Source organism: Benincasa hispida, unplaced genomic scaffold, assembly GCF_009727055.1.
Source record: "Benincasa hispida cultivar B227 unplaced genomic scaffold, ASM972705v1 Contig403, whole genome shotgun sequence".
NCBI lineage: Eukaryota > Viridiplantae > Streptophyta > Magnoliopsida > Cucurbitales > Cucurbitaceae > Benincasa > Benincasa hispida.
The window spans coordinates 34,148-55,636 of NW_024064837.1; the positions used below are offsets into that span (position 1 = coordinate 34,148).

Sequence of the window (21,489 nt, forward strand, 5' to 3'; positions counted from 1 at the left end):
TCTGCTTCCTAATTTTAAGAACTTGATAAGTCACTCCAATAAGGATCTTAGTTGTTGGGAGTGCTCATAGAATTTTACATCATGTTCCAATAAAATAATATTTTCTTTCATCGATGATAAAACTACTAACGATTGTGGGTGTGACTTAGAAGGGCATGTTTGGTCAAATGAATTATATATTATTTTATTTATTTTTACAATATGTAGGATAGGAGAATAGAACTCATGACTTTAGAATTGATAGTACAAGAACTAAACCAATTGAATTATGCTCATTTTGTGTTAGAATGTTGTAATTTAGCAAAATATAAAAAAAGAATACACAAAATTGTAATTTGGTAAAACATAACATAGGTCCAGATAAAAATTTTAAATTTGTTGTTTATATCATTCAAATTTAGGCCCCTCTTGATAACCATTTCGTTTTTTATTTGTAGTTTTTGAAAATTAAGCCCATTTCTTCCTAATTTTTTTAGCATGATTTGCATATTTATTAAGTAACGGTTGAATTTTTAATCAAATTAAAAAAATAAAAGTAAATTTTAAAAACTATTTTTTCTTAGTTTTCAATTTTTTGCTTGATTTTTTTTTAAATCGTTGGTAAAAAGTAGATAAGAAAAGAAAATTTGAAGGTGAAAAAAATATTGTCTATAGGCTTAATTTTCAAAAACAATAAAAAAATTTAAAAGGTTACCAAATGGGCTTTTAGTTTTTATATTTTAATAAATTTTAAAATTAGTCCGATCTAAAACTAATTTTTATCCAACAATAAAAAAAAACTCGATGAAAATATACAATATTCATATTTTTCTTAAATTTTTAAAGGAAGACTAATCAAAATGAGTATCTTTTTAGTAAAAGTTAATCAGAAACTAACTCTATGAAATAATTTGATGGTTTATTGAGAATGGAAAGTGCAAAATTGAAATTTAGAAAATGACCCAAAAAGTAGGGAAAAAATTGTGAAATGAACCGATTTTTGAAAAAAAAAATGCCGAAGGATCCTTTGCTGACGTCAAATTCGAGTGAAATTATCAAAATATACTCGGTGCACATGTAAAGTAGTATCAACTTTCTCTTCTTTTTCACTCACGAATCACTATATTTCTCGCTCTCTCTTCTTCTTTCTTTCTTTTTTTTCCATTCATAAATCACTACGTCTCTCGTCTAGCTTGTCTCGCTCTCTCTTCGTTTCATCACTCGCAAAATCACTCCTCTCTCTCATCTCTTGCTCACTATAGTTGGTTACATCAAAGCTATATAATGTAACTTTGAAGAAGAAGATGTACAATGTAACTCAAATGGTCATGACATCAGTAAAGGGACATTTGACAATTTTTCAAAAAACTAGATCATTTGACATGTTGAACCTTTGAGATGAGTATTTTGAGCAATTAATCAAAAAAAAAAAAAAAAGGACTAAAATTGAAGAACAAGTTTTTGGGAACGTGTAACCAAGTCTTATATATAAGTGAACAATTTTTTTTCCCTAGATTCCAGGTCTTATTTCTATTTGGTTTAATAAGTTTTAAAATATTTTAGTTATTAAAATTTTAATTTGATTACAATTTAATTAATTTAAAAAATATTACAATTTTCAAGTTGAGATTTGAATTAGTTTTAAGGTGGTTAATAGAGTTTCAAGATTTATATTTTTAATATTGACTTTTCATTAAATACTCATTTCTTTTTGTTTATTAATTAATTTAAAATAAGAATGAAGTGAAATTTTAAATTTAATTTTAATAGTGATGAAAAACCGTAAAACTTAATTAAATATAATTATTTTATATCTTTTAAATTATAGACATTAAAACTAAATATGCAAAGTGAGTATTTAGTAAAAATAACAAAATTAAAGGTGCGTTCAACTTTTCAATGATTTAATTTTGAAAATAAGTTATTTAAAAAAAAATTGTAATGCTTGACAACCACTCAAAATAGTCAGTTTCAAAACTTATTTTTAATAATTTTTATTAAAAGAATTTAAAGAAAATTAATATTTTATTATAAAAGTAAAATGGTATTATTTTAAAATTTATAAACTAAATCGAAATCAAACTAATAATATATCAAAATTTAGGGATAAAATAAAAACTAAACGAGCAAAATCTAGAAACCGAAAATCTATTTTAAGAAAGAGAAAGAAGCAAAAGAAAAGGAAAAGAAAAAAGAAAGCATATTCCCCGTCTAAATTAGAGGTATCAAAATGGTAGTTTTCTATTGAGAGAGAGGGAAAAAAATGATTCGTTTGTATATTGTTTCGTCATTTAATTGCGAAATCCGTTGACGGAGCCTATTGTAACTTCCCCTATTTAATTTTACATCAGAAAGTCAGTGCACAGGTTTCATTAAGATAGACCCGGCCACATAGGATCATCTCTTTCGTTTGAATTCAACAAGTACTTCACATAAAAAACCGTGATTCCACTTTCTTTCGCTATTTTCAGAATTTCAGTAAGCGAACTGTGACTCAGTCCCATCGTCCTCCTCATCCTCCTCCGGCCCCCGCCGGCCGCTTCTCTAACCACTCTTCTTCTCTCGTTTCCGTGAATTTCTCAGACTAGACCTGCGGTTCTTCAGTTTTACAGTGTACAATGCCGTCGCCGTTAAAATCCAGATCGAAATCCAAATCGAACTCGGAATTAGCTACTTCGAAGTTCAGATCTCTGCAGCTTGTGCCGTACGAGAACAATGCCGTCGCCGATCACACTCCGGTGCCGCTGGCTGTTCTTAACCCTAAGATTTCGATGGCGGCTGGTTTCAGAAGGTCACCAAGGTTTAGTCTTAGTCCTGTGGATGTTCGTCCGCAGAATGTGGCTAGAAATAGCGGTAAAAGAGCTCGTTCTGGCTCTTCTCCTGATCTGCATGTTGGATTGTTAGTGAATGAGAGTTGCCAGAGGAGGTCACCGAGGCTACATCCCGGATTGGCTAGTGGAAATGGAGATGGAGCTGGTAAGCTACCTCTAAAGAAATGCAAATTGTTGTCGATGGATGCTGGTAGTTTGAGAAGGTCGCCACGGTTCAACGTGTCCGGGAGCGGGAATGGAGAGAAAATGGAGGAGTTGTCTGCAAGAACGACGTCGAAGAAGAGGAGGAAGATCAGCGATTCAGGAAGATTTGCAACGGAATCAGCCGAGCTGAGATCCTTGAGACGCTCTCCTCGATTCGACTCAATTAACGTCGAGGAGAGGAAATGCGGCTTCAATCAGGTGCCAAATACTGTTTTCTTCCTTTATTATTGCATTTTCTCGTCCTGATTTTGACCAATTAAATCAAATTGAACGTATGACGTCCAAATTGAACGCGAAACCCTAATAAAAGCTGTATTCGGGATTTAGCTGGCTTCCGAATTTTCCTTATTTTGGATTTTGAAATATAGGAAGCGTTCTCTTCGAGAACTGTTTCAATTTGGTAACAGCGCAGATTTCTAGAATTTAAAATTTACTCATGCATTTCCCCCCCTCCCACATGCGATGATTTCATGCTAAGTATTCTTCTGACGAACTTGACGGTTTCGAAAGGATTTATTAAGAGTACGAATAGCGTTTTCGTATCGGTAGATACTCAGCGGGAAAATCGAATCATTATTGAAGAAATTTCCTGAGGAAAGTTTTATTTTTTTTCCCTTTAAAAGGTTATCCTTTTAATTGGTATCCATATCCAATCATGAACAAGACACATGGCATTACCGGCTGTAGACTGACTTGTTAAAAACTATAGTTGTTTTCTAATAGTTTTGTGTGTTTCTTAATAAAAAAGATTAAGAGAGAAATATTCTTAAAGTTGGAAATTGCAAACCTTAAACTAATAATTGTATAAATTTAAAATTCGAACGTTTGTTATTATTTTTAACTTTTCTTACATTGAATAAACCACTTAAATTAAGTTTCTAAATTTTTATATGAGAATCAATTTGGACTTTTGGTTCTGATTTTTTTTAATAAAATTATTTATACATCAATTCTAATCACATTTGAAAAAGTCTAAACATATATAAAATTGATGCATTGACATTTCTTAGAGATAACTTTAATAGATGGTTTAAATTGAATATAGTTTAATTGAAATAATTATAGGTCAAACATATTAATTATAAAAATAATGTGTAAGTAACAATAATCACATCATTTTATTTTTGCTGATTAATTGACAAGACATTTCAAAATTTTGTTGTAAATGTCCGCTTGATAAGTGATGTGTTTTTTTCATCATTATTATTTAACTAAAACTTTTCACATTTTTTAAAAAACTTTTAAATTGTGGGACAAATTTTAAAACGACAAACAAGTTTTTTAAAATTGTTTTTTTTTTCCCTTCAATTTTTTATAACTTAGTTTAGATTTTGAAATATTCTTTGGGTCAAAAAGAGGAAAAAAAAAAAAAAACACAAAGTGAGAGTAGCATTTCGAAACTTAATTTTTTTTTATAACCAACAACTAAAGAACAATAGTCACTGAATGACCTTAATATTAAAATTATAAGCCAGCGGTAAAATATACAGCTACTTACTACACTTAATAACAATAAGCCGCCAATTGTGAAGGTCAGTTGAATATTTCTTTCACGCAGTATAAAAAATAATAGAAGTCAGTAAGTTCAAAGACAAATTAATTTTAATTAGTTACAACAAGTTATTACGTCATCATTTGTTAAACTAACACTCTGAATGGTAGTCTAGTGAAATGAAAATATGTCTTTTTAAATAGATTATTTGTTCAATGCCTCTGAAAATAAATCAATGTTGGTGAAAGAAATATAATTGTTTAATAGAGTAATCCAGCAATTTATTTCAATTATGATTAAAAGGTATTCCGGCAATTCTTGAAGTCTGAACTTCTTGTTGATGCTGCTACTGTTACTGTATGGCCTACAAGCGTTGCGAGTTACTTTATCATCTGTTTCTTGGTGACGAGCTTATTGAACGGATTTGTTTTACTGCTGAATTGGAAAACTAAATTTTACAGGGTGAAAAGGCTACTGAAAAATGCTTGACCTATAAGTGAGTGATCTACAAACTTTTATTTGGGGTTAGTATTGGATCAATGCAGCTGAATCTAAATTTCATTTCTAATTGAATTTTGCATCTTGTTGACAAAGAGCGGGGAAGAATGTAGTTAAAAATGTGGTGGGCATGGAACAGAAGTCCACTAAGAGATCTCCAAGATTTTCATCTAATCAAGTAGAAAATGAACTTGGATGTAATATATCTTCATCGAAGAAGATTTCCTCAAGAAAGCTTAAATCTCCCAAGAAAGACAGCTTTGATGCATTATCATTGACAGTCTACGCTGAAATGAATTCATCAAGAAAATTAGACACAGAAGAATTATCTTTCTTAAAGCAAGAAGAGATTAATGAAGCACTAATTTCTTCGATGTTGGGAACTTCAAATCTCGAAGGAGGATTTTGTCACAAGATAGATGACGAACCATCACTTTGCTTACTGTGTAGAAATCACAAAGAAGAACCTAAAGTCTTCAGTTGCAACTCTCATTTAGTTGCTGAGAAGCTTTTAAGAAGGTCTCCAAGGCTTTCCTCGGACTTTAAATGTAATTGCAATGTTGATTATTGTAGTGACAAGCCATTAAGTAGATCTCCAAGACCTTCATTATCTTCATGTGGCAATGAGCAATCCAAGTCCTTAGATAATCAAATGTCCACGTTTGCATGTGGGACTGAAACTAGTAAAATCAGATATTCTTCCTCTGAACTTCTAGAGTCGGGGATAGAGTATCCTCTGGAGAAAATTAGGAATTCTTCTGGTGCTGACAAGAAAAATAACATACGCAAAATGGCTTCTTTCTTTGTTGGAGATCCGGTTCCTGCTGATGAGGCTCAACAGAGATGGAAATGGCGCTATGAAATGAAGGTAATTGTCTGTTTATTTACAATCTACAGCTTGCCTACCCGTACTAATATTTCATTTTGGTAATCAGAAATCTAAGAACCACACTTTGTGGAGTCTTTGATATCTGTTCCTTGAAAACAAAGTTGAAATGCTTTTCTTTGGTATGAGTTATTTTAATACTAAGTATTTCAATAAAACAGTTCACTTCTTTTAAATCTCTAATCGTGAATATTAATTCTTATAGTATGTGATAAAAATACTTTTGGAGTCGTGTTCTTTTTGTTCCCATAATGCCTTTGTGATAATCATTTGGTTAATTTGAATTGCCATTTTATGGCTTGCTTTTTGTGTTTTGTCTTTCATACTATCTTCGTAGTAATATTCCTGATCTGATTTTTGCATTAATGTATCTCATTAATTGGAAAGTTTGTTTTATATAGTTCTATCCAATGTGCTTTGCACTACCCGTCAAATTTGTATCCTGATCATAATTGTTCTGGAACATGCAGAATCAAATTTCTAAGGAGCGAAAGGTGAGAGAAAGGTGAGGCATAATTAGTTCTTAAGCCTATCCTTTAAGTGGTTTTATAATATTTGAGTTCTTTTTTAATTAAGAATTGTGTTTCACTTCAGCCAATCATTTCATATTACCATGTTTTACAGTGATGATGATGAAGATATGATTGTGGTTAATGTGGATTGCCATTATACTCAAGCTAATATTGGAAATACTGTTTTCAGTCTTGGAGATTGTGTATACATCAAGGTAAATGACCTCTATTTCAATACTGGTTTTTGCACTTCCATGAGCATTTTGTTTCATTGTTGAAACATGTTGAGCATTGCATTCAGTATGAAATATAAGTTTGTATAATCTTAATTCGCAATCAAATTGACGTTATCCTTCTCATGAGGAGAAAAGGATATCTCTATCTTGTTGTTTTTCCCCTTAAATTTGGTATATTATTTCATTGCTAAATCATGTTGAGGATCAGATGACAAATGTTGCATGAGGAGAGTTTTTGAGTTCTCTCTCGACGATAGATCATCTTGTATTTCATATGATAATGCTCAATGCTAAGCTTTGGCTACAGGGTGAAGGAGAAAAAAATCATGTTGGGACGATTATAGAATTTTTCAAGACAACAGATGGGGAAAATTATTTCAGAGGACAATGGTTTTATAGAGTAGAAGATACAGTGAGTAAAATTTCCTAGGAGTATTAATAACTAATTATTCAACTGTTCCTAGGTGTATCTTAAAGTAATCTTAATTCATTTCTCAGGTTATACAGGAAGAGGGTGCTTTTCATGACCCAAGGCGTTTATTTTATTCAACGGTTATGAATGACAATCCATTAGATTGTATTGTTTCAAAAGTTAATATTAAACGTGTAAAACCCAGGGTATGCATGCTTCACGATCCCTCTATCTCAAACTTGATTTTATTTGACAGTGCCACCACTATTTTTGAACATTGTTGTAGGCATGTAAGGGCTTATCCCCTTCAGAACTGACGTGCACTTGTTGCAGGTAGGTCAGAAATCAAACTCTGCATCTTCATTTGATTTCTATTATGACATGGAATACTGCGTAGACTATTCGGCTTTTCGCACCTTGAAAGATGGTGAGTGTATTTATTATTGGGCATATAATATCATTTGGTTGAAATAAGTGGCGCTTCTTGATTCTTAACTATTAATGGATACTTTTAAAATGAGATTTAAATTTTACACTTGGAATGCTTCAATTTGGTCTCCATACTCAACTTTTCTGTGTTTTTTCCCCCTCTAAAGTCAGTTCAATAATTTTTTCTTTGCCAAATTTCTTACTTCTGTTACCAATGGAGTAATAAATCTGGTGGCAACCCAAGTTACAAATTTTATGAAGTCAAAAGATTGAGTACTGCAAAGGGTTGGGAATGGTTTTTGTTTGTAGACCAAGGATGGTAGAAAGTATAGAGTGCTGGTTTTCTATGTTTTTCTTTTTTTTCATGACAGCTGTGAATTTTTTCTCTTTCTTTAGTTCTATTTAAAAATCTTCATTCAACAGTTATCTCATTTGTGCAATTTTTATTTTTACTTTTAGTGCACAGTTTTATGTTGAATTGTCTTATCTGATAAGTAGAGTTCTGCATGTTTTATTTTCCATTAGATGAATCCCTTAAGAATATTGACACAGCACCAACCAACCGCATTGAAACTTCTCATGTATCATCCTCATTGAACATTTTGGAGAATATTCCCAAGAAGGCGGAGTTAGAATTATTAGATCTCTTTGCGGGATGTGGGGGAATGTCGACTGGACTATGCCTTGGTGCCAAACATTCTTCTGTTGACCTCATTACGGTAGCCATCTTATGCTTTCTTTTTATATTCTGGGCAGTTAAAACTTTTTCTGTCTTCAGCACATTCAACTTCATTCAATTTTAAGATTTATCCTTGTCTTAGAGATGGGCTGTTGATAACCGTAAGGCTGCATGTGAGAGCTTGAGACTGAATCATCCAGAAACACATGTGAGTATGGATCATTATGTATTGAATTTTAGAAAATTGTTTCCTTGGTTATTTTAGATATTTAAAATGGAACTTTGTTTTGTAATAGGTCAGAAATGAAACTGCTGAGGATTTTCTGGACTTATTAAAGGAGTGGGAAAAACTATGTAAACGTTATAAGGCAAATGAATCAGAGAGATCACGACAATTAAGGTCAAAACCTGATAATAATTTGACGTCCCCCAATGATGAAGATGAACTTCCAACTTCTGAGTTTGAGGTCTCGAGCTTAGTTGACATTTGTTATGGTGATCCAACCAGAACAGGCAAGCGTGGATTAAAATTTATGGTAAATGATATACCTCTTTCTATTGGAACATAATGGTGAATTTGTCCACTTTTCTTCTTCTCTACTTAGTCCTCAATTTTTCTTCCTGTGTTCCTTTTTCCAGTCTTCCAAATTCTGGCTCATTAGAAGAGTCATTGAATATATTGCTTCTAGTTCTCAATTGTATATATCGTAGAGTGATTTATGTCTGCTATTTGAAGTACATTTTCAATTGAATAAATTCATAAACTGCCACTTCTAAACTCCACCTTTTAAGCACATTAACTTGTTCAAACTGATTTAGAAGATATGATGATTCATTTGTTATTGGGAGGTGTGAATCTGTGTTTGTTATTTTGGTAGTTTTCTTACATTCATCAAATATTCTGTATTTCATCAGGTGCATTGGAAAGGCTATGGTCGAAGTGAAGATACATGGGAACCAATTGAAGGTTTAAGGTTGATACCCATTTTTATTCTTTATTGATTTTCACATTTATTTTACCAACCATTTTATCTGTATTTCCCCTCATCATTTGTCTTCTGCAGCAACTGCCAGGAAGCAATTCGGGATTTTGTGAAAAGAGGTTTGAGACAAAAAATTTTGCCACTCCCTGTAAGTAGTCCTATTTACTTTGTAAGTGGGAATAATTTTCTACAGTACTATTAAGTATGATTTTTTCATTCGACTCTAATGAGTGAGTTATGTCAGGGAGATGTTGATGTTATTTGTGGAGGTCCTCCTTGCCAAGGGATCAGTGGCTATAATCGCTTTAGAAATGTCGACTGTCCCATGGATGATGAACGAAATCGCCAGATAGTTATCTTCATGGATATAGTGAAGTTTTTAAAGCCTAAATATGTATTGATGGAAAATGTGACTGACATTTTGAGATTCAATCAAGCTTCTCTTGGACGATATGCAGTGAGTCGTTTGGTACATATGAATTACCAAGCAAGACTTGGAACAATAGCTGCTGGATGTTTCGGCCTCCCACAGTTTCGGTTGCGTGTTTTCCTTTGGGGTGCCCATCCTAGTGAGGTGAAATTTACTCTTTCCATTGTGATAGTTAGGTCGAATCTAGTCAGGAACTTATGATCTTTATCTAATTCGAATTCTCTACACATTCTTTTCACTAAGTTTCATTTGTCACATGTAGAAATTGCCTCAATTTCCACTTCCGACGCATGAAGTAATTGTTAGATATTGGCCCCCACCTGAGTTTGAGGTAATCTTTGTTGGAGCAAGTGAATATGTGATTTTTCCATTTACTTTAATTTGATATTTGTACTTTTTTGGCCCATATTTGCAGCGAAATACGGTTGCTTATGATGAGGACCAGCCCCGTGAACTTGAAAAAGCTGTTCTTCTTCAAGACGCCATCTCTGATCTCCCAGCAGTACTTTAACTATTTTGGACTTTAAATTCTATTCCTTTATCATCTAATCAAAAGGATCATTTTGATATTCCGTTTGGTTAATTTCTGCAGGTCTTGAATTCAGAGTCTCGGGAAAAAATGCCATATCAAAAGCCGCCTGAAACAGAATTCCAAAGATATATAAGATCGTCTAAATATGGTGATAATATCATTATCTTTCTAGGACAATCCTTTCAATTACTATAATCTATCCGGAAGGGTTTCATTCAAATAACTGATTTCTTCATTTTCAAAGTCTTACTCCTTGTTAACAACTCGGAGAATGAATGAACCCGTATATATGTTTTTATAAGAAAAGGAAGGTTAAACCATTGCGAGTTGGCCTAGCAATATATAGGGAGTATGATCTTGATAAATGACTAGAAGGTCATGGGTTCAATCCAAACCACCTACCTGTCAAGATGCAGCTCGGACACTCACAGATATAAAAAGAAGATTAATTGAAGAAACAAAAAAAAGATGCATTTTCTGCAACCCGTATATGCATGCAGAAATACAACTAAGTACTGATACTTATTTCTTTCCTTCTCTTCTTTCTGATGTTTTTAATTGTTTGAACAGAGATGACAGGATGTGAAACAGACAGCAAAAGTACAGATTCACTTTATGACCATCACCCACACTTATTAAGCGAAGACGACTACTTGCGAGTTTGTAACATTCCAAAGAGAAAGGTAATCGAATACAATTTTTACAGTTGAATTTATCATTCAGCTCTTCTTCCTTCTTACACCAAGATTGTATATAGGGGGCAAATTTCAGGGATCTTCCTGGTGTAATTGTGGGGAGTGACAATGTTGTCCGGAGAGATCCAGAAAACGAAGTACTACTACCATCTGGAAAATCGATGGTTAGTGCTCTAAATTCACTGTGAAATTTCCCAAGTTGTTTAGGACCTATTTAACAAGCAATTCAGATTTTGTTTAATGTTTTCAGATTCATTAAGGTCAGTGAAAATGCGTTTGGTTGGCAGCTTAAATTCTGTTTTCAACAACTGTTTTTAGATTATGTGATCCAAACAGTCCAAATTTTGAAAATAATTTTTTAATATTTTCAGGGTATCTAGATTTTGAATTCAAAATTTTAAAATGCAGAATTATACTAAAAATATAAAAAAAATAATAACATTTATACTATTTCATGTTAAAAACTCAATTCTTTTATTAGATTTAAAATATGTAATATATTATATGCTATTATAAAATAATAATTTATACAAAAATTTTGATATAAAACAAGTTCAGAAATTAATTAGTAATGGTTTATATTCAACCTAGTATTTAGTGAATATCTAAATATATTTTCAATCACAGTTTGAAAAATTTTTTAAATTAGAATTTAATTTCCGAATATGCTATCAAATACATATATGAAAACATGAAAAACAATTCTATTTTTATTGAATCCCTTGTTTTCAGATTGCCTATCAAATGGGCCTTATAGTCTATTACCTCCCTGCTGTTAATGAAACTCTAGAGTAAGCAATTGCCTCCTTTCATCAGAGCACTTTCTAGAAACGTACTTATTTGCATTTTCTAGAAAATACAGCCAATCAATTACACAAAGTTTAACCAGTAAAATCATAAAAATACTCGAACACAATCAGAAGAACCAAAGTTTATAAAAATAGTCTTGTTTAATCACAAAAACCAATGTTCCTAGCTAGCTACAAATTGTTAAAAATAGAAATTTAAATTGATTGGGGATTCAATAGAATGAAACTAGAACTTAAGGTCCAAATTCAATTAATCTTTTTAAAAACCATAGAAGTTGTATTTTGGCTTGGTGGACGTGAAACGGCTGGTTGTAAACAAAATTTATGCAGATTGAAACAGGATTTTATAATTATAAATGTCACCTTTATGTTTGGATGTTGTAATATCAGTCCTTCCAAACAACTGACCGCCATGTTTTTTTAAAAATAAAAAACAGGTACCAGACTATGCTTTCACTTTTGAACAAGGGAAGTCTAGAAGGTTTGTTATCTTTCAGTCTAGTACCTGCTCATATTTCCTATGGATTCTATATCTCTCTCTCTCTCATATTCTGGTCGTGCACAGACCATTTGGCAGGTTGTGGTGGGATGAAACGGTGCCCACAGTAGTGACTTTCCCAAGTTGTCACAATCAGGTTTCATCTTCTCCTAATTGCCATTCTTGAACAGTTCATGTGATAACATTTGTCTTCTTTTTTTCTGTTTCTTCTTTCTGTCGATGGTTTTTACGCTTGTCATATGTGAAAAGTTTCGAAATGCTATGGTTTTAATGCTACTTTGGTCTCATACTTTCAGTTTTGGCCCTTTTTGGTCCCTGGATTGCTGAAATGTTTATTTTAGTCCTTGTACTTTCAACTTTTATTCATCTTTGATCTTTATACATTCAAAATGTTGATTTTGGTCCCAATAATTACAATAGGTAACACTTTTAAGGTTAATAATTAAGTGTATAGCAACATTTTAAAAGAATTGCAAACATAGCAAGGCCTACCAATCATAGTCTCTATCGCTCATAGAGACTATCATTAATAGACTACCAAAACTGGAGCTAAATTTTGCTATATCTGTAAATTCTTTTGCAATGTGCTATGTTTACTAATAATTTTGATTTGATTGTTGTATTTGCAACTACCTCTTTAAAAAATGACATTTTCTTATCCATATTTGCAAAATTTTAAATTAAACAAAACAGATTGATGGCTATATTTAAAGAAATTTAGGGGAGTGTTAAAGCTAAATTTTTTATTTTAAAAAAAAAGAGAAAAATGAAAATGAATGGACTAAGATGATAACTTTTTAAAAGTAATAGATATTTTGAATGTATAAAGGCCAAAATGAACAATAGTAAAAAATATGTGGACCAAAGTGAATATTTCAACTACATGAACCCAAATAAATTAGATCCAAAAGTATGGAGACTAAAATAATATTTAAAACTATAATTGTTGGCTTTTGTCCTCTTTTTAGCTTATATATTAATATGGTAAAACGAACCACTCATGTAATGTTCAATCATTCAATACAATTTCCAAGAAGAATAAATTTATTTATTTTGTCTCAAAATAACAAAGAAAAACGAATGGAGAGCGATTATCAATCCACTTCTTATTTCTTCTTTAATTATAAAGAAAGAGAGAATAATATTAACTATAATTTAATTAAAAAAAATCAACATTTTTGATTAAAAAAGGGGAAAAAATAAAAGAAGTAAAACGTTGTTAATTTAGCCTAGAGTTCTTAAATCTCGTTAGATGATTCTTGTTCTAAGTGTTTGCTAGTTTATATTATAGGTAGCATTACACCCAGAACAAGATCGAATCCTCACCATAAGAGAATATGCAAGATTGCAAGGGTTTCCTGATTATTATAGATTCTCTGGGTCTGTCAAAGAGAGGTTAGTATTCTTCTCTACATTTTGTTGTTTGTTACTCTCTAAACTTTGGAATGAGTGACCAGATGTTCTTCCTCTCAAAAGTGTACCACAAAATTTGATCAACCAAGTTTTTTTCCTAAACATTCTTTTGTTTTTATGTGATAAACAATATTGTGTTTCCTAAGAAGTTAGATGATTGGTTAAAAAACACTACTTTTAACCCCTGAACTTTCGTGAAAGTGACTTAGTCCCTAAATTTTAGTTTACTAATGATTGAGTCCATATATTTTCAAATTGTAACTAGTCCCTAAACTTCAATAAGCAACCATTTACTTTCTATTCTGAAAAATATTAGTATGATTATGATAGTGTCTCAATTATATATTTACTGTTTTGGCTCAAAAATAGCCTAGGAAGGTCGAGACCCCCTTCCTGGTTACAAGCTCAACAAGCTTAGACCCTGAAATAAAAAGTTCATACCCTCCTCTGCTTCTACATTCCTATCTTTATAGCAAATAGTCATCTCTCCCTACTAACAGAATTCCCCCACTACTAACCGAATTTGTTATAGATTTTGGTGGTCCCCACTCTAACTAATTTTATTCTCATCCACAGTTACATTTGTGCCCTTCTCCCCACTCTTCTTTTTGGCCTTTCTTTCATACCTCCTAAATATGGGAGGTCTATCATTACCCTCCCCCAAAAGCACCACCTTGTCCTCAAGGTGAAAGTTAGGGAATTGTTCAGCTATTTGTTCTCCTCCTTCCCATGTTGGATCTTCTACTGGTAAATCTTCCCACTGTATGAGTACTTCAAAATCATTAGGTGATGATATCGTTGAACCAATCTTCCTAACTCCCAAAACTAACAATGGTTTTAGTTGTTTTCCAAATGGTCCCACCGTTGGTGAAGAGAATCGTGGTAGTATGGTTCCCTCGGCCTTCCTTAATTGTGAAACGTGTATTACTGGATGTATGGTGACATTGTAAGATAGATCAAGCTTATATGCCACTAGTCCGACCTTTTGGGTTATCTGAAAAGGTCCAATGTAGTGTGATGCTAGTTTTGGGTGCTTGTGCACCAATAGTGATCCTTGGCGGTAAGGCTTGAGCTTGATGTACACCCAATCCGAGACTTCAAAGTTTACTTCTCTTCGTTTTGAATCTGCTAGGGCCTTCATTCTTTGTTGTATTGCTTCCAATGTTTTCTTCAACTGTTTGAGCATCTCATTTCTGTTTTTAAGTAGGACGTCTACTTCTCCTACTGTGGCCTTCCCTTGTGTGTAATCGATGAGTGTAGGTGTTGGTATGCCATACAATACCTCGTAGGGTGTACATTTGATGGCTGTGTGGTAAGATGTGTTGTAATTATATTCAGCCATTGCTAGCCATTTGTGCCATTGCGAAGGAGTCTCCATGGTAAAGCATCGGAGATATGTTTCTAAGCCTCGGTTGACCACTTCCGTTTGTCCATCCGTTTGTAGGTGATAGGATGAGCTCCTCTTGAGTTGTGTTCCCATCAATTTAAACAATTCTTCCCAAAATAAGCTAGTAAACACTTTATCTCTGTCAGATATGATGCTTCTTGGTACTCCATGTAATCGTACAACTTCCTTCATGAACAAAGTGGCTACTGTTGCTGCGGTGTAGGGGTGGCGAAGAGCAATGAAGTGTGCATATTTGGATAGCCTATCAACCACTATCAAGATTGAGTTATATCCCTCGGATTTCGGCAGTCCCTCTACAAAGTCCATGCTGATATCTTGCCAAGTGAGCTCGGGTATTGGCAGAGGTTGGAGTAGTCTAGCAGGGGCTAAGGCCAAATACTTGGCTTGTTGGCAGAAAGAGCAATCCCCTACAAAAGTCCTTACCCTTGCCTTCATCCCTGTCCAGAAGAACTCCTTTTTTAATCGTTGGTACATTTTCACTACCCCCTTGTGCCCCCCAATTGGATTGTTGTGGAATTCTTGTAGGAGTAATGGAATGGTACTGAGATGGAAGTACAATACGCTCCTTATATAATAGGAGCTCTCCCTGAAGTGTATATCCCTGGGGGTGTGGTTGCTCTGCTCTGATGTTATCCCTGATTGCTCTTAGTTCCGGATCTTGCTCAATTTGACTCGTGAATACTTCCTAATTGAGGGCGTGCAGTACACTGATCATGGTCATTTCCATCGTGGTAGGCAGCCTAGACAATGCATCTGTGGCTGAGTTTTCCATCCCTTTCTTATACTTTATCTCGAACTCATATCCTATTAATTTAGCCACCCATTTCTGGTATTCACCTGCTATGATACGCTGTTCTAATAAGAATTTGAGACTTTTCTGATCTGTTCGTACAATGAACCTTCTTCTCAATAGATAGGGGCCACTTCTGTATAGCCATGACTATAGCAAGTTCTCGTTCGTAGGCAGCCTTGAGTCGATGTACGGGTGGGAGGGCCTTGCTGAAGTATGCCACCGGTCTTCTTTCTTTCATTAGTACTACTCCAACTCCTACCCCGGAGGCATCTGTTTCGATTAGGGAGCTTGAGGGTGGGTAGTTGGGCTATGCATTGCTTCAAGATCTCGAAGGCCTCCTAAGTATCCTTGTTCCACTGTGGTTTATCCTTCTTGAGTTGCTGTGTTAGAGGGAAAGCCAGCGAACCATAATGAGACACAAACTTGTGGTAGTAACTCGTTAACCCAAGGAATCCCCTGAGTTGCTTGACTGTTGTTGGTGTCGGCCATTGGAGCATAGCTTCCACCTTTGAAGGGTCTGTCGCCACTCCCTGCTCTGATATGATATGCCCCAAATAATCTATTTGCTTTGCCCCAAACGTACACTACTTAAGATAGGCCATAAATTGGTTGTCCTCCAAAGCATGCAACACCACGGATAGATGATGCACATGATCACATAAAGAAGAGCGGTAGATTAAGATATCATCGAAAAACACTAACACAAATTTTCTTAAGTATGGGTGCAAGAGATCATTCATTACCGATTGGAATGTAGATGGAGCGTTTCTCAACCCGAATGGCATGACTAAAAACTCATAATGGCCTTCATGAGTGCGGAATGTCATCTTGTGTATGTCTGAGGGGGCCACTCGGATTTGATGGTATCCTAACTTCAAGTCAATCTTTGAGAATATCCGTGCACCGGCCAATTCATCAAGGAGTTCAACCATCGGGATGGGGAAGTTGTCTGGCACTGTGACTTGATTTAACGCCCTATAATCGACACAAAACTGCCAGCTTCCGTCCTTCTTCTTTACTAATAACACCGGGCTTGAGAAAGGGCTTACACTGGGCTGAATGATCCCGGCAGTGAGCATCTCTTCAACCAGCTTCTCAATCTCGTCCTTCTGGAATTGTGGGTATCTATATGGCCTAACATTCACTGGCCCTGCCCTTGGCTTGAGTTTAATGTGATGTTCATGATGCCTCATTGGAGGTAGCCCCTCCACTGATCTGAAAACGGCTTGGTATTTCTCTAGAATCTCTTGTATTTCCAGTTGTAGCTCTACTATCGATTGCGCCTCTTCATCTTTTTCAGAAGTCATGAGCGAGTTTAGCTCGAAAAGGATTCCTTGGTGCCCTCCTTTTATCAATTTCATCATTAACTTTAATGAGATTTGTGCTTTCATCAGGTTGCATTCTCCTTGCAAGTGTATCCTCCAGTCGCCTACCTGAAATTCCATCTCGGATGTTCCCCAATCGCATTCGACTCGTCCTAAAGTCATCAGCCATTGCACTCCCAATACCACATCAGCATTGCCCAGGGGCAAGGGAAAGAAGTCATTGATATAGTTAAGTTAGGGAGATTAAGAATTATCCCTTTGCAAATGCCCGTCGTCCTCACTGATGTCCCTGTTCCCAGCATTATCCCATAACTTATCGTTGGTGTCTGTGGCAGTTTCAGGGTTGATACTAGTTCGTTGTCGATGAAGTTGTGTGAGGCACCACTGTCAATGAGAACAATCACGTCCCTATCTCCTATAGCTCCCCTGATTTTAATCGTTCGGGGTGAATCGATCCCTGTGAGAGAATTTAGGGACAGCTCTGCTGCCTTTTGCTCGCTAGCCTCCACCACCATGGATTCTAATGTAGTCGTCATGGGCATCTCGGCCTCCACTGGTTCGTCCTTTGTTTCCTTAGTCTCATCTTCTTTCTCCTCATCGTGGTATAGCAGAATACTTAGCTCCTCCTTTTTACATCGGTGCCCTGGTGTATACTTCTTCTCACAACGATAACAGAGTCCCTTATCCCTCTGGATTTGCATCTCACTGTCGGACAGTCGCTTGAAAGCTCCGGTCGTGAACGGTTTTCCGTTGACGTCTTTTAAAGTAACAGAGTTTGAAGACGTACCTGACGTGCGGGTTGGGTTGAGAGAGATCGTTTGGGCAGTTGAATGCGTGTTCTGACTTGAGTTAGAGCCGAGTTGACCCGTGGTCGAGTTGGGCCCCGAGTTTGAAGACACGCTTGTTGATTTTGTTAGATTCGGGTTGCCCCATTTTTTTCTTCGGGCCTCCTCTGTATCTTCTATTATTTGGGCCATCCTCATTTTCTCCTTCAGCCCAATCAATTTGAACATTCTCATTTCGATTTGAATATCTTCTTTCAGCCCACTAACGAACTTGCTTTCTAGCGTTTCATCGGATAGGTCCTTCAACGGCCCTAGAGTTGCTCGAATCGCTGCTGGAATGCTCGCACACTACCGTCCTGCTTCAAGGTGAGAAACTGTGCTCTCCAATCTTCCTCTTTGACTGGTAGGAATCGTAGCAGGAGTTGTTCTTTAAATTTGGCCCATGTGTCCATCGGCGTCCTCTCTTCCTCCCATTGGTGCCACTCTAAAGCCTCCCCTTCCAAACACAAGATCGCAGCCTCGATTTTGTCCTTCTCCGATAACCTGTTCACAACAAAGTACCTTTCAACTCTGTGAAACTATCCCATCAGATCCTCACCTGGTTCTCCTTTGAATATCGGTATTTCCAGTTTTCTCAGTCGCATATCGAACAACGGTACCTCCCTTCTTTTGCCGCTTTCTTCTCTCGTCAGTTGCTTTCCCCTGTCAGTCACTGTTCTTTCTGATGTCCCCGATTCCTTCTCCTTGGCCGTTTCTGATTTCTTCGACCAGATCTTCTGCTCCATCGACTCTCCCAATGCTTCGATTTTTGCAGTCATCATGCTCTTCGTGATCTGCTGCATCTCTCCAAACCTTTGATCCATCCTATTTTCCATTCCAACTTGAAGTAAGGTGAGTTGTTCCTCCACAGCTGATAGTCTTGCCTCCATCTTTTTCACTATACCCTTTCCCACGAATCGGATGGCTTTGATACCAGATTGATAGTGTCTCAATTATATATTTACTGTTTTGGCTCAAAAATAGCCTAGGAAGGTCGAGACCCCCCTCCTGGTTACAAGCTCAACAAGCATAGATTCTGAAATAAAAAGATTCATACCCTCCCCTGCCTTTACATTCCTATCTTTATAGCAAATAGTCATCTCTCCCTACTAATAGAATTCCCCCACTACTAACCGAATTTGTTATAGATTTTGGTGGTCCCCACTCTAACTAATTTTATTCTCATCCACAGTTACATTTGTGCCCTTCTCCCCACTCTTCTTTTTGGCCTTTCTTTCATACCTCCTAAATATGGGAGGTCTATCAGATTAATGAAAGCTGACAAATAATCAAGTCTATCTATAAACTATAAAGACTAAGTCACATGTAATAAAAATTGACACATAATTTTGATGAATTCTTTTACAATAGGAACTAAATTTCTACATATTGTAAAGTACAAAGACTAAATTGTACTTATCAAGGTTCATGGACTAAATTGTTAAAAATTTGAAAATACAAAGACTAAATCGTTACCAACTAAAATTTAAAGACTAAATTGTTACTTTGATAAAGCTCTAGGGACAAGGGTGTTTTCTTCACCTAGATTGTTTTTTTCACCTTGATTGATTTACTAACAGCTTATAGATCTCTAGCTGTTTTTGGAAGTACTTTCTTCATCCCAGTCAAATTTCTAAAGACGGAAGACTCAGCTTTTTATTTTTTTAAATGACCATTTAGTTTTTGAATTTTTGGTTCTTTGAGAATTGTTAGATATTTTTAGAGACTAAATTGTATAATCAATCTTTTTTATCGGATCTTGAAGTCTCTCCAATGCTGCAGATACCGTCAAGTCGGGAACGCAGTCGCTGTATCAGTTTCCCGGGCATTGGGTTATTCCCTTGGATTGGCAGTGAGAAGAATGGGAGGTGATGAACCATTGATAGTTCTTCCTCCCAAGTTCTCTCTTTCTAACTATATTCAATTGCAAAAACCACCACCTGATAACGTTACTGATTAGCATTTCTTTTATTTTAATCTTCAAACTGACCTGTTGTTTAGTTGTTGCTGCTCTGAAAGTGTCAGCTTCACTTTCATTGTATTTACATTCTTGTTAGAGCACTCACTTAATTGATCTCAAAACTTTCCTAGTAGATCTCACTCTTAGCAATGTAGTTTTCATTTGTTGTAAACATATTCTCCTCAACCCTTTAGAAGCATGTATTTTTACAATAATCTCAAATTTTGAGACAGATGTTGAGATTCTTGTGGTTACTTCAAAGGAATGCAAGATATTTGCCATTCCATTTGTTTTTGCTAGGATAGATTCTTATGAATGATACTTTCCTTCAGTTGTCTCTGGACTCACTGTAGTAGTTGGTTTTATATATATATTTCTTCTATATGATCCTTTCCTGTGAAAGAGAATAAATAACATAACTTAATTTTATTTCAAAGGGACATTTCTTATATTTTTCCCCACATTTTCACAAAAAAAAAAAGTGAAAAATTCTATTTCTTCACCTAGTACTAATTGATAGGAGAAAGACGCCATAATGAATTACCACAATTATTGGTATATTCAGGATTTGAAGGAATAGGGTTTAGTTGATTATGTTTATAATGAAATTGAATACTATATGTTTCCTTTTCCCGAAAGTACATATATAAAGGGAATTTGGATGATACAAAATAAATTTTATATAGTAAACTTTGATCTAATTTTAAGCCTTAAATCAAAATATATTCGTTTTCTCTGGTTTTTGTAACCTCAATTATTAAGTGCAATTACTAATATCTCATTTACTAATTATCTTAATTATTCATCATTTATATTTTAGATGTGTCATGTACGAGTCTTAAAAACAAATGGTTGCTTAAAAATAGTTAAAAGAACGATCATTTACTGTGGCTAACGCTTTCATAACCATTTGATATATGGAAAAAAAAAAGGTACAGGTTGTAATCATATAACTTCTCATCTTGAGATTAGCCCACTTGAAATCATGAGAAAAAAGAATTAGACCGATAAAATATTTGCTTGGAGGATGATGTAATAATGTAGTTTATTACCGGATATTTTATTTAATCTCACCACAAATTTTAAAGAAATATCGAGAGATTATTACGAGGTGTAATATAGAAAATAGGTAATTCATCCTTTTTTTTTAAACTCGAAATGAAATGTCGCTTAAAAGAGTGATATTTAAAAGCTAACTTGACATTCAACCATTAATATACCAATGCTCTCTTTTAAGATCGAATGTTTGAATTTCCGTTCCTACTTAATGTTAAACTAGAAAAAGAAAAAAAAAACAATAAACTAAAATTACAAATATATTATATTATTAACTTTTATTCTAAATTTTAAAATTAGCCTTGAAGATTTGAGACTAATTTATAGAGAATGCAACCCTCCTCATTCTTCCATTTTTCTAATGTGGAATAAGAATAAAATGATTTTTTTGGGATAATTACAATTGATAGTTGTTGAATGAGAAATTTTGGACCAATCACAAGTCACCATGTCGTTTGCTAAATTAACAATGAATTTCTAAATCATTGACTTTGGGTCCATTAGAAGTTGACACATGTCTCGAATTGAATTGAAGACAAGTTTCGATGACGTCACGGATGAATATTAAATTGGTCCAATTTGATATTACTATTTGGGCTTAAAG

At 34.6% G+C, this 21,489-nt stretch overlaps 1 protein-coding gene across 1 annotated transcript; it reads left to right on the plus strand.

The window, feature by feature from the left end:
• Positions 1 to 2,424: 2,424 nt before the first annotated feature.
• LOC120069462 (DNA (cytosine-5)-methyltransferase CMT2-like) lies at positions 2,425 to 20,115 on the plus strand. Its single transcript, XM_039021228.1, has 23 exons — positions 2,425 to 3,212; positions 4,968 to 5,002; positions 5,101 to 5,872; positions 6,361 to 6,395; positions 6,515 to 6,617; positions 6,946 to 7,050; positions 7,137 to 7,256; positions 7,384 to 7,477; positions 8,005 to 8,198; positions 8,301 to 8,366; positions 8,455 to 8,694; positions 9,074 to 9,132; positions 9,223 to 9,289; positions 9,386 to 9,715; positions 9,834 to 9,902; positions 9,987 to 10,073; positions 10,164 to 10,251; positions 10,674 to 10,786; positions 10,861 to 10,962; positions 12,045 to 12,088; positions 12,173 to 12,242; positions 13,398 to 13,501; positions 19,652 to 20,115. Exons 1-23 carry the CDS (start codon positions 2,598 to 2,600, stop codon positions 19,827 to 19,829), a joined length of 3,690 nt encoding a protein of 1,229 aa, XP_038877156.1. The 5' UTR covers positions 2,425 to 2,597; the 3' UTR covers positions 19,830 to 20,115.
• Positions 20,116 to 21,489: the final 1,374 nt, after the last annotated feature.

Coding starts and splice junctions, on each gene's coding strand:
- LOC120069462 (XM_039021228.1), top strand. CDS start 2,598: ATGCCGTCGCCGTTAAAATCCAGATCGAAATCCAAATCGAACTCGGAA. Junction 9,716..9,833: donor GGGGTGCCCATCCTAGTGAG/GTGAAATTTACT, acceptor TGTCACATGTAG/AAATTGCCTCAATTTCCACT. Junction 9,903..9,986: donor GGCCCCCACCTGAGTTTGAG/GTAATCTTTGTT, acceptor CCATATTTGCAG/CGAAATACGGTTGCTTATGA.